Source organism: Cyprinodon variegatus, unplaced genomic scaffold, assembly GCF_000732505.1.
Source record: "Cyprinodon variegatus isolate N-32 unplaced genomic scaffold, C_variegatus-1.0 Scaffold197, whole genome shotgun sequence".
Taxonomy (NCBI): domain Eukaryota; kingdom Metazoa; phylum Chordata; class Actinopteri; order Cyprinodontiformes; family Cyprinodontidae; genus Cyprinodon; species Cyprinodon variegatus.
In genome coordinates this window covers 403,871-417,071 of record NW_015150650.1, presented here as the reverse complement: position 1 = coordinate 417,071, position 13,201 = coordinate 403,871, and the positions used below count along the sequence as shown (strand labels likewise).

At 36.5% G+C, this 13,201-nt stretch overlaps 1 protein-coding gene across 1 annotated transcript in view; it reads left to right on the top strand.

Annotated features, from left to right (window-relative positions):
- galnt9 (polypeptide N-acetylgalactosaminyltransferase 9) overlaps nt 1–13,201 on the top strand; it is a 167,934-nt gene that overhangs the window by 76,003 nt on the left and 78,730 nt on the right. The window contains exon 4 of the mRNA XM_015379653.1: nt 2,430–2,604. Coding sequence (XP_015235139.1) covers nt 2,430–2,604 — 175 coding nt within the window. The remainder of the gene's footprint in view (nt 1–2,429; nt 2,605–13,201) is intronic.

Sequence of the window (13,201 nt, the reverse complement as noted above, 5' to 3'; positions counted from 1 at the left end):
CATAATGCAGCATATATAACATGTTTCCCAAAATCAAAAGGCTCTTCTGTTAGAAATGTCTTTTTTGTAATATTGCAACTGTTAAGTGGCTGTTAGTTTATTTACATCAATGATTCTATAGTGAAAAGAGTATAAAGACTTGACAATTAAGTTGAACTATTAGTCTATCTAATTGATGAAAATCATAGAAATCTGATGTTTTTATACAACAGAATGTGACATTTTTCAAACCAATTTGCTGCTGCATACTTTTATTAGACTTCATTTAGCATGGAAAGGAGCTGAGATGCTGTACTTTTAACTCCACGGTTGCATTGACCTTGATGCTTTTTTGTTCCACCTGACTAACAATGTTTTAACTAAGTTATTTTCAAAAGGTCTTGAGTTTGTAAAGGATGAAAGTGAGCATTCAGGGAAAGAAAAATAAATATTAATAAATTATGTTGAGCTTTATGGTAGAAATGTTGTCCTACGGAATTTTCAAAAACAATTAAGACTTTATGTGACTGATAAACAGGAGCTTCATATTGTTGAGGAAATATAAAAAATGTTGATAATGCCCCTTTTTATTTCGTACCCCTAAGTAGAATGTAATACAACCAGGGTTGTAAAGAGACTACATGTTATATTAAGAAGAAACAACATTTTAAAAACAAAATGAAAAACCAAGGAAAACCAAACACAGTGTAAAAGTTTAAAGAAGGTTGAAGTTATAAAAGAAAATAAGAATTTTATTAAGATCTTACTGTTTAATCACAGCAGAAAAGAAATGTAATTACATTGAAAAAAAAAATCCAATTAAGTCATTTTTGTCTTAAAATAAATTCACCTTTAGTTTAATTTAACAGATAAAGTAGTAGTCATTTAAAATTTCCCCACTTTCTTTGATGGGCCCTTTGCTGGTCCCCTATAATTCCTTTTTTAAACATCAATCAGCTCAAATTAAGGATAAATACACTTATTTTAAGAAATTTTGAAGTCTTTTTGCATAGCTTGTTTGCAGAGTAATTTATTTTTTTCTCGAAATAAGTGTATTTCCCTTGATTAAAGTGATTAAAGACAATTTACGAAAAGAATAACACCATTAAAATTTAATTGGAATAAAGATATCTTTCATTGTTTTTAAAGTAAATGTATAATGATCTTATTTTAAGGTCAAAAATATTACCGGGTAATTCCATTGGCAGATATCTGCTCAAAATAAGGGAAGATACACTTATTTCAAGAAATGTTTACCTATTTTAAATCAGTGAGCGACAGTAATGCATTATATGAAAAATCTAAATAAAATGGCACGACTTTAACCCTACAAACAAAAATTACTAACATGGACTAAAATTTACTAACCTCTGATTTACTCAGAGAGCCAGGCAAGAAACTAATGTTTTTTCTGGAGGAGATGCAAATAGGACACCGACAGAAGATCCACTCAAAGTGAGAAACGGAAAGTCCTCTAATTTCCTTGGTGCAGTCGGCCATTTTTACATATTGGCCTACATGTATAATATAAGGTTTGGGAGAAAAACTAACGTGGCATATCAACATGAACTCCCTGAAGTAAAACCTGATGGTGGCAGCAGGTACGGTGATATTGCTTATCTTGATTAGGGATAGCTTAATAAAATATAGCTGGAACTATTAGAAGCAAACCTGTAAAGATTTGAGATTACAATGGAGGTTCACATACCAGGCTGGATAAACCCATCCCAATTGTACAGCCAGAGCTACAGAGATGTGGGAAATACTATTTACAAAGGATATTTATGTGCAAAATGATCCAGTTTAAGTCCAGACACGATTCAAGATTATAATCTGTCGCAGGAAAATGCTTACAGATGTCCTTCATTTAGTGTGACAAAGCTTAGGGCAGTTTTGCAAAGATGAGCAGCCAAGAAATGCAGTGTCTAGATATGCAAAGCAGGTAAAGTCAAATCCAAAGAGATGCCGACACAGTGAGGAATGAATATGAATACTAGTGGCACTTTTCAGCTTTAGGGTTAAAACTGTGCTGCCTTTTTAATCTATCCCTTATTTTTATACATTACACAGTAGTAGTTTGGAGTTTGTGTTTGTGATGTTAAAATGTCAGGGAATACAAATAGTGTGCATGGTACTGTAACTGTTCATGTGATCTTGTTAAGACTTATATACTTCTAGGTGTATATTATCAATAAAATTCAGAAAGAGATTAATATTAATCACACTAAGTATTTGTATTAAATAGATCCTGTAAGTGCATCACTACCTGTAAATGTTTTAGCTCAACCTTTTAAATATCAAGAATGTCAAAATGACCTTGTTAAACATATTATTAATGTGGAATATAAGAAGCTATCCTTTTTGGAAATCTTTAAAACAATGTTTTCCCCTAAACTACATTCTTCAATTATTATATTTAAAAACATTCTCCTTTTTCTGTTGTCTTTTAGTGGAGCTGAAATTTAACCTGGACCAGTACGTGAACAAACGCTACCCAGGCCTGGTGAAGATTGTGAGGAATAACAAGCGGGAGGGTTTGATCCGAGCCAGAATCCATGGCTGGAATGCTGCCACATCACCTGTTGTCGGTTTCTTCGATGCTCATGTCGAGTTCAACACTGGATGGTAAGAAAAGGTCACATTTAGCAGGTGAAAGTCCAAGCCGTTTCCTTTTTCTCGCTCACCTTGCCTTTGTGTTTGGCTTTTTACAACAGAGGTATGTCAGCAGTTCTATATCTTTTCCACAGTAAGTTGGGAAGATAAGAAGGACTTTTGATTAGATTAGATTAGATTCAACTTTATTGTCATTACACAGGTACAGGTACAAGGCAACGAAATGCAGTGTAGGTCTAACCAGAAGAGCAATAGCAGCAAGTGCAGGACAAATAATGGTTCCATAAATACAGGACATGGGTTTCTACTGAATAAATATAGAGGTGAATACCATTATAAACAGAATTTTAGTAATAGATTTATCCTATGAATATAATATATAGACAACTAGTGTTATGAACTAAATTAGCTGGATATGTACCGAATATAATATAAAGGTAGATATTACTATAAAAAGGGTTTTCACAGTTATGTAGAATAGCATAATATACAGATGGCTTTTACTATAAAATGAATAAATAAAGTTTGGACAGAAGCTATTTTAATTAAAGCGCAGTGGAAGGTAATTGCATAATGCTTTTTCAACTAAATATATTTAAAAACTTTTATTCAGTTTTATTCATATAGAAATATTAACACCCCACATTTCTACTATCAGTAAGGAAACATAAGTGAATTTTTAATGTTTAAACTGGAATACAGTTTAGGCCTAACTTTTTAGATAAGCAGAACACAGAACAACGAATCACTTTATTCCTGACTCCCACCAATGCACTGCATGGTAATCCATATCTTTGTATTCACCTTGAAAATTACAGTCAAGATTCTTGGAGATTCACAGAAGCAGGCCAAGTACCACAAGTGGCACTTGTAGCTTGAGAACCATATGAAAGTAAAACACATACATTTAGTATGAGCAAAATAGTCAGCACTGCAAAGTAATTTTATTTGTAGGTGCTGCAGTGAATTTGTGGAATTAAATTATTCCTGGGGATCTCACTCTGTCTGCCTGGTTCAAAGGTTTACCAGCAAACACGTTGCTGAAATCGATGCAATTGGCACCTAATTTGAGCCTGTCATGCTGTCGGTATTTGAAGATGAAGTGCAGCTTTAGTTTCCTTGGAAGCTGCCTGGAAGGCATGTGTTCGACACGGGGGGATGGGATGGATGAGGGAGAGGTAGAGGAGGAGAGGAGGACAGCAGCATGTGACAGTTGGGTTTCAAATTAGTAACAGAGTCTGGATGCAGTCCAGTGCCTCTGGTAGCATATATATAGGTATAATTTTAAACAGCAGAAATGCTTTAGTCCTTTCTTAATTACCCAGATTTGCTTTAAACATCAAATACTTGCTCACTGTTTAACAGAAATCTGTAAAATGATACTGCATGAATTCCTCTTAGAGCTTTACCACTCCATGTTTATTGTGATGGAGAGATTTATGAAGGTAAATAAATGTTTAGGAACATTTGTACAAATTCTGCACCTCCACAAATTCTTATGTTTAATAGGGATGAGCCTATATATATATATATATATATATATATATATATATATATATATATATATATATATATATATAGATCAGCTTGCATCTAAAACGCTGAAAAAAGCGTTTTAGATGCTTCTATCTTCTGTTTAGATTTTATGTAAGCTACTGTATCGGTTAATGATACATGGATCACTTGTTCTCATTCCTTTCCTTATTGTGTGCTCACTGTTTTACTAATATAATCCAATCACACCTTGTCTTACATCCCTAATTGTTGTCCTGACAATTTGTTATAAACTGCTAACAATTCTTTTTTTCTAATAAATTGTTACAATACCTTCATTATATATTTCCACAATGTTACTGGTCCACTTGGCCTTTTGGGTGGGACCAAAAGGTGACATTTGATTTGAGACAGGACAGTTTCAGTAGATTTCAAAAGTGGTAGACAGTTTTACCATAATTCTCCTAATCATGTAAATCAATTCATATTCCCAAGGAAACTCAAACTACCGGTAAGTCGTATTGGTTAAATACAGTGACTGGTGTGCAATTTATAACTATATTCATTTTATCTGTACAAAAACTCAAAAATGATTCAATTCAATTTCAATTCAGTTTATTTATATAGCGCCAATTCACAACACAAGTCATCTCAACTTGAGATGCCTTGAGTCAAGGCACTTTACAATTAATCAAGAACATACCGTCAAATTGATTCAAAGTTTTCTATCTAGGGAAAACCAGTTGATTGCATCGACTCAAATGCAATCCCTCACACTAAGCATGCTTGTAGCGACAGTGAGTTAGAAATTAAACTAACAGATTCTGCAGATTGGGAGAATAGAGACAGAATGGAGCAGAATGATGAAATGGGGGTCCCTATGTCCTCCAGAAGTCTAAACCTATAGCAGTATAACTATAGAGATAGCGCAGGATAACCTGAGCCACTCTAACTATAAGCTTCTATCATTCCAAATTAATGATGATGAAATGAATGAAATGGATTATCCAAGTAACATTTCAATGTTAGTAGCATTTTCCATTTTTAAACGGTTTCAAAGCCCTGTTATGAAACAAACAGGGGTAAGTATACAGTATAAGAATTTAGGTACGGTCTTAGAAAAATACATTTATTTGTGTACTATTATGTTGAATCTGAAGTAAGAAATGGCAACCACAACAAAAGCTTATGATGGAACCCTGGAAATGCTTACCTACAGACACTTCTGCCTTCTGTCCAGGTGTCTGCCATGATAAAGAAGTTAAAGTCCCTTAGCTTCCGAGAAGATCTTGTTCTTTCTCAAACTTTTGTAGTGGTAGGTTCTTAATTTTGACCTACGGCTTAAAAAGTAATTCAACACTTGAATTCCATAATTGTGAGGGGTACCTCAAGCCGTCCAGGGCTCTAAGATTTGTAGCCCTGGACGGCTACAAATCTTAGATTTATTTGGTTTGGTAAAAGCACTCAGAGGCAACAGTAAGCTAAACCCAGCCATAAGAATCAAAAACAAATGTGCAATCACAGATCATTCTGCTAACAGAGGCTCACCGAGGGCTGTTTTAATGAGCCTTAAGAGCACTGTTCATGGTTTGAAAGAGAAAGGCAAGCTCAGGGTCACCCATGGCAAGCAACCAACCAGGAAGGAGCACTCATGAGAATCTGCTTTATTGCCTAATGATACAGATGATAAGTAATACCTGTGTGGTTCCCACAACAGTTTCCCATCTGTTCTTTCCAGAAATAGACGTGCATTTCATACCTCCACATAGCTGCTCTCACCTCCACACAGCTTTTTCGGCCTTCAGCTGTCTCAGTTTTCTTGTTGGCATTCCACCAAACTTCCTTCTTCTACCAAACAAGCTGCGGCTTCAGCTCACCTGCTACCAACATGGGTATTCTTCTTCCTCTACCTGCCACCCTCACAAACTTGGACAAGGTTTTGATCTTGTTTTGAGATACTAATACTAAGCAAGAGATTTTTTTATCTTCTTTTGAGAAGATCCTACTCAAAAATAGGTGTGATAATCTGCCAGTGCAGTAAGACTTTTTGCTTTGACAACATATAATATAGCAGATTATTGCACAGTTGTGCGTAGCATCTTCTGAAAAGTAGATTAATGATCTAATAGAATCTTCCTTTTACTTCAATCTCTAGACACAATCAAAAAGACTGACTAGATTAGATTGTAAGACTTGGTCAGGCGGGCAATTGTTGCAGTTGAGCAAAGAACTTATAAGATGAGATCCTGATTACCACTGATGTGAGCAAAACAATCTGGCGCCTGTCTCAGGAAACAAGAACATTTCTAGGCTCCACCTGATGAGCCTTAATGAGCTCTAGCTGCAGAGCCTGCACCTGCCAGTCACACCCTGAAAAGGAAGGTGGAGGAAAAAAAAAATCAAAATATGCTGCAGAGACCTCTGTGGATATGACAGCCTTTAGATCTGCTTTTGTCTGACGTTTTATTTACAGAAGTCAAAGGAAACTACAGCAGAGTCGCTTTGATTTTGATACAATAGCAGTTCCTGGATGAAAGGATATAGCTATGGAGAAGATGACAGGCCCGTTCAAAAAGCATATTTGTGGTTCTTTATATCAGGGCATGTGTGTATGTTACCTGTGTGTGGATTTATCTTCTGCTGTGTACTTAGAAACATTCTTCACTGCTTTATGCAGATAGATTTACTTGTGTTATCTACATTTTCTTTTTGTTAGAACGGAAAGAATCCCTATTTATCATAATATGATTATTCGCCATGGCACATGCATTGATAAGTGAGACGGATGGTTGCTGATATGTTGTGGTGAATCTCCTTCAATGACCTTGCTCTCGCTGCTTGTGCATACTGAGCCAGAGACAGCACTGTCAGCTCTGAGCAGCAGCTCTGTGATTCATTGGCAAAGGCTTTCCCTCCAGGGAGGCTGAACATTTGCAGCTGAAATGTATTGCTGGTTCACATTATTATTAAGGCAAACATAATTGCATCATGCTGTTTGGTGCATTTGAAAACTGTTTTCCGTTCCCACACACTGTGCTGCTTTATGAGGATTTAAGAGGCCGGTGGCTTTTACCTCAGCAACTGCAGAGTCTGAATATCACACCTCAGCTTGGCTTTAATATGGGGACACAAAACTGTAGCTTATGGTTACTGAGCTGTTGCATCAACCATGAGTCCATCCCTGCCCACACCTGATAATGTGTCATCATTTTGACAGCAGTTGTTTGTTGTGCTCTAAACAGGCGCATGCTGTAAATAAGCAGATTAGGGGAAAGTATGGGTGGCTGCAATTAGGCCTAACTGTGTCCATAGCTTCAAACACTGTGGATGAATGAAAGGATAGGGAAACTGATATTTATTTGCCGTCTGCAGTCAAATCTTTGGTTGTAACACATAATCATAATCAGAGAGTAAAATCTGCTCCATGCTGACTGTTTGCTGATTATAATATGGTCATTATAGGGATGTTCTCATAAATGTCATGCTTCAAATTGGAGCTCTTAGATGGATATTTGATGATGCCATTGCCTTCGTGACCCAGTAGGAATATTTGAGAGATACCAAACATTGAATTAATACAATCTGATCACATTAACCTCCTGTATAGATGAGGAATGTGACGTCACTGTAACACCACTTTGACAATATTTGGAATAACAGAGATAAATATTTATTTGGATTTCTTTGAGGAGAGGACACAGGTCTATTTTGGTAAATCTCGATATTATTTGCACATCTAAATACTGAAAGGTTTGAAAATTCTCCTTTGTAAAATACCTTAACCTAGCAGCTACAATAACGACATTTGGTAGATGGGCTAGTTTAACAAGTTGGCGTGCTTTGATCTAAAGCATTGCACTGTACATCCTTTATCCTGAATGTTTTTCTCTGACTGGATGGTGTTACAGCCTTTAAGAGGTTTTCCCCCCTGTATTTAGCTCTGTCTGTTATTTCATCAGATCTGTCCAGCTTCCCTCTTCTTGCTGAGGAAAGGCATTCCAGTGGGGATATTGTGTTGGGAGTGGTGCACATTTTAAAATTTCCTGTAGTGTGCATGCAGGTCAAAAAGTTCTATTTTGGTCTAAACATCCAGAGCACCTTCTTCAAAATGTTCACTGTGTGCGCTACAGGGATTGCAGCCAACTGCAATTCTTCTGGCCTTGTTTAATAGTTTTCATCTTCTCACGCTTCAATTAAGGCCTAATTTGCTAAATGCACCAGTAGTTGTCCTTTCGATAGATTCTTCAAACTGCACTGAAAAAAATGAAATATATGTCATTTTTTTCTTGAATTGAGCAGATAAGTGAGACACCTTGCCAGTGAAATAAGACAATTTAAAAAAGACAAAACAATTGCAGTTTCTTATTTCAAGTGCATAATATCCAGTTATCTTATTTAAATGGTCAAGATACTCAGATTATCTTTTTGCCAACTCAAATTAAGGTTTAATACACTTTATTTAAGACACTTTTACTCATTTTGAGAATGTTTTTGCATTGTAGACCCGACAATTTCAATCTAACTTATTATCAAGCTTCAATATTTTCCAGATCTTGATTCCTGACTTGTCTGGGATGTATCTTGGGCCATTTCTCAACATGTTTACTTGTGCATTCTCATGTGATCGTGTAATCGTGAATCGTCATCAGCTGCAGCCCTAGCACTGTTCCAATTCACAAGACTGAGAACGGACAAAGTCCCCGGCTGTTTTTCTCGCCCCTCCCTCTTTACCGAGCATGCATCAGAGTAGACCTGTCCGTCCTTGAGATTGACAGCTAACCAAGCATGCACAAACAGTTTCCAGTAGAGCTCTTGCAGAGCTCAGGGTATTTAGTTAAAAGATCTCTTTTATGTTGTTGTTGTTCTATAAAAGTAAATTTTTTTTTTTGAGGTGAGAATATTATACTTTTAATGGCCACTATATGGCCCGTTTACTGATTTAGTGCGTAAATTAAAAAATGTTCAGATGCTGAGAGGACCTCCGAGGCTATCCACAGCCAGGGCGAATTTTGGCCCATCTGCAGCAGCCCTCTCTCGGCATAACCGTGTGTGAACTACAGCTGGCTCTGATAGCAATTTTTTTTGTGTTATTTGGCAAAATGGTAATTTGATTTTTGTTTATCTGACTGTGTTCATTATAATTCCCCCAATAAATGATAAAAGTAAGAATTTATTATTATTAGAGACTATTAATAACAGACGATGAAATGCAGTTCCATAGGAGGCGAGCGTGTGGTGTAATCATGAGTACGATTCTGTTCCAATTGACCCATATTTATGTGGCGTGCTCCCCATGCTCCTGTGTTCTTCTCAAGAACATAATTGGCGAGGTCAAGTGTCCGTACTCGCATTCGTGTGAATTGAGAAACGGCCTTGGTCTTCATGATGCTGGTTACTCTTTAAGACTTACAGGAAAACCTCTAAGGCCTCCACAGAAAAGCTTGTACTCTACCCACAAGGTGTTTTTAATGATTAGGTGACTTCTAAAGCCATTTAGTTGCTTTTGATTTTATTTAAACATATTGGACCAAGTAAATCTCATTACACATAGCTGCTATGCTACATTTTAGAATTTTTAAAGACAGATATACATTTAAAATACTCTATTTTCTTTAAATTAGAATAAGGTGGTCTATAAATAGGGTTGTTTGATACAGTATATTGTTGTGTTTTTTTTTTGTTAAAATGGAACAGTACTCAGTCGGTAGCAGTCACTGATGCAGAGATAGTTTAAATTCATGACACACAGCTGTTTTTCTTAGCAAAAGTAAATTATGCTCCCATCATACTTTGTGCAGTAGTAGCAGAATTAAAGTGAATGGGGAGCCTCTTACAATACTGATAGCTTTAGAGCCCAGGCTAGTCTGACCTGTAAAACCACAGAAAACATAGAGATTTATCCTGCTTCCACTATTGCTCAGTATCTAACTACATTCTAAGCAAATACATTTGGAATGAGCGCAGCGTCTCCCATTGCAGTCTAAGACCCTTTTTCCAATTTTATGTCTCTGCCAGCAGCTGTGTACTCCAGGTGAAGCCAAACGCCATAATAAATTGATATTCTGTGCGGACCCCTTTACCTTCTTGAAATTCAGCTTCTTTCATAGGAGGCAGAAGACTGGCCAGTTTTATTATGTGCTCTGAATATGCGTGTCGAAGCTGCTCTGTGAGACTGGCAGCAAAAATGACTGTGGTTGGTTGCACAGTCAAAGACTTCAAATGGTTTAAAGCAGTTCCTATATTAATTCATTTGCCACACACATTCAGGGGTTGTAAATTAGATCTTGCAGGACAGACATATTCTTAATATTTCATAGTTGTCTAAAGGTGGAAAGACCGTTTTTTTAAGATGAAAAGAACATAATACAGCTCTTACGATACGTTTCAAGGTAATGCTTTTGGTAGTACTCGTTTGTTGGCTTGGAAAATTCATGGATTGATTGCTCTAAAATTTAAACCACAGGTGTGTCTTAGCCTAACTTTGAACCTTTCAAATTGAAAGGATGCCTTAATATTTTTAGATAGGAAAATGAGTTGCTTGGTGAAGGTCTGCAGTTCTGCCAAGTGATTTAGTTGCAGATTTTAAAAGGTATCTGAAATGTTTTACGATGCATTTATGTTTGATTTCCTTGCAAACTCTACCTTGACCAAAAAATAAGAAAAAATACCCATTATCTTTGTAATTACTTCACTCAAATTGTGCATGTGTCTCTTTGAAATACATTTTCAATTATAACAAAACTCTCATGAATGTATTATATATTTCAGTCTGCTGAACTCATTAGAAGTAGTTGGCTTTTAATTGCTGCTGATGTTTTCTTCTTAAATTCTCAAAAAACTGAGTAAAATAAACTTGTGTGCTTGAAAACAGCTGCATTTTTTCACTGCCTTATATTTGCTGATATATGACCTCAAACTGCAAACAAACAAACAAAAAAAAACAGTTGAAAAATGTTTTTGTGAAAAACCTTTACTTTAAACCCTGCTTGGGGTTCCTCAAAGTTACGTTCTGGTGCCCCTGCTATTCAACATCTACATGCTCGCCTTAGCTCAGATTAAGGCAAACGGCAACATTAGTTACCATAACTGTGCTCACGACACCCAGATCACAATAACGACATCACTTTGTCTCCAGGTAACTATGAACCCATCAGAGCTTTGGCTAGATGCTTACAACAGATCAATATGTGGCTGTGCCATAATTTTCTCGAACTTTCTCAAAACAAAAATGAGGTAATCATTTTTGTACCAAAGTAGAAGAGATCCAAAGTTAGCCCACAGCTTCAGCTACAGTACTACAGCTAGAAACCACTTATTATGGTCAAAATTTTGCTCTTATGATGGACTCAGACCTAAACTTTCAGAGGCACATAAAGGAGAACATCTCCAGAATTAAAGGACTAATGTCCAAGCAGGATCTAGGAAAAACTCATTCGTGCATTTATCTGAAGTAGATTTGATGACTGCAACAGTGTCTCCCCAGGTTTGAATAAAAAGTCCATCAGACAGCTGCAGCTGATTCAAAACGCTGTTGCTCATGTTCTCACTAGAAGTAAGAAAGTAAAGCCTGTCCCGGTTCTGAAGTCCTTGCATTGGCTCCCTGTAGCTCAGAGAATAGACTTTAAAATCCTTATGTTAGTCTATAAATATATATCATTAAATTTATCAGCACTGAAATATATAAGAGATTTGTTTTAGGTGTATCAACCTCCCAGACCAGTCAGGTCTTCTAGCTCCAGCCTACTCTGTACACCCAGAAGTAGATCCAAACATGGAGAACCAGCATTTAGTTCCTATGCTCCACTGATCTGGATCAAACTCCCAGAAGACTGTATAAGTGCTGAAAGCCGTTCTTTTAAGTCAAAGTTAAAATCCAGTTCGTTAAGAACTGCCTTTGACTGTTGATGTTAAATTGTTAAATGGGGTATTATTGGTTTAAGTTTGTGATCCAACTGTTTTATTTGTTATACCACCTGCTTTTACCTGGTTATCTTTAATTGCTTTTATTCTGTTTCATTTTTCTTCTATTTTATAATTAAATTTCATAAAAAAATAATGCAGTAAGCACAAGCGTTTTGTAAAATACTGTAGAGCAGCAAAAATAACTGCAAGTTAAGACCACCAGGGGGAGATGATCATAAACTCAATTATCAACAGACTTAATAACATTCAAGGTATTTTGGAGGAAGTTCGCAGATTTTTTAAAAGACCAGCCCTCTCCACATTAAAGAAAAATGTGCATGTGAGAGCATGCACAAGCCCATCTCTCCTCATGCATGCTCTGTTTAAAAGTTGCTGTCCTCATAGCACATACAAGCTTACGGTGCCCGAACATCTGACTAACCCCTAAATCCCTCAGTCACTATATATAGCGTGGACTATATAGTATACTTTATAGCAAACTCAGTTAACTGACTGTTTGGACAAATGATCACTGCTTTTTGCTCCGTTGGTCATGTAATTCTTCCTCCACTATGTGGTGTCTGCGCCATCTTAGTCATCATAGTCTCTTGCTGTGTCGCTACCCGACAGTGGGGCGCTGTGACAGCAAATTCCATAATGTTTTGTGAAGAGAGAGCTCTCTGCACAAAGCATTCCGGGATATGTCTGCCTCATTTGAGGCCTTTCTTTTCTTCTCATAAACTTCAGAGACACTTTTTCTCTTATGACCCTTGGCCATTTTCAATTCAATTCATTTTACTAATATAGTGCCAATTCACAAAGCATGTCATTTCAAGGCACTTTACGGTTCACCAGATCATACAGTCAAATTGATTCAAAATGTTCTATTTAAGGAAAATCTGTTGATTGCATCGACTCATTGACTTGAATGCAATCCCTCTCAGTAGAGAGGAAAAACTTAATTTTATTCTGCAGATGAAAGAAGGAAATTCTAGAAACCTCTTTGATATTGGATTTAAATGACAGGTCCTGATCAAAATAACACCAAGGTTTTTTTGTTTATTATCTATGATCAGTTGAATCCCATCCACATTTAGTGACTGACTAATCAGCTTCTTTTTCAAAGACAACTTGTGTTTTGTCTGCATTCAGGAGCAGAAAGTTAGGAGTCATCCAGGTTTTTATGTCTTCATGACATGCCTGTAATCTATGG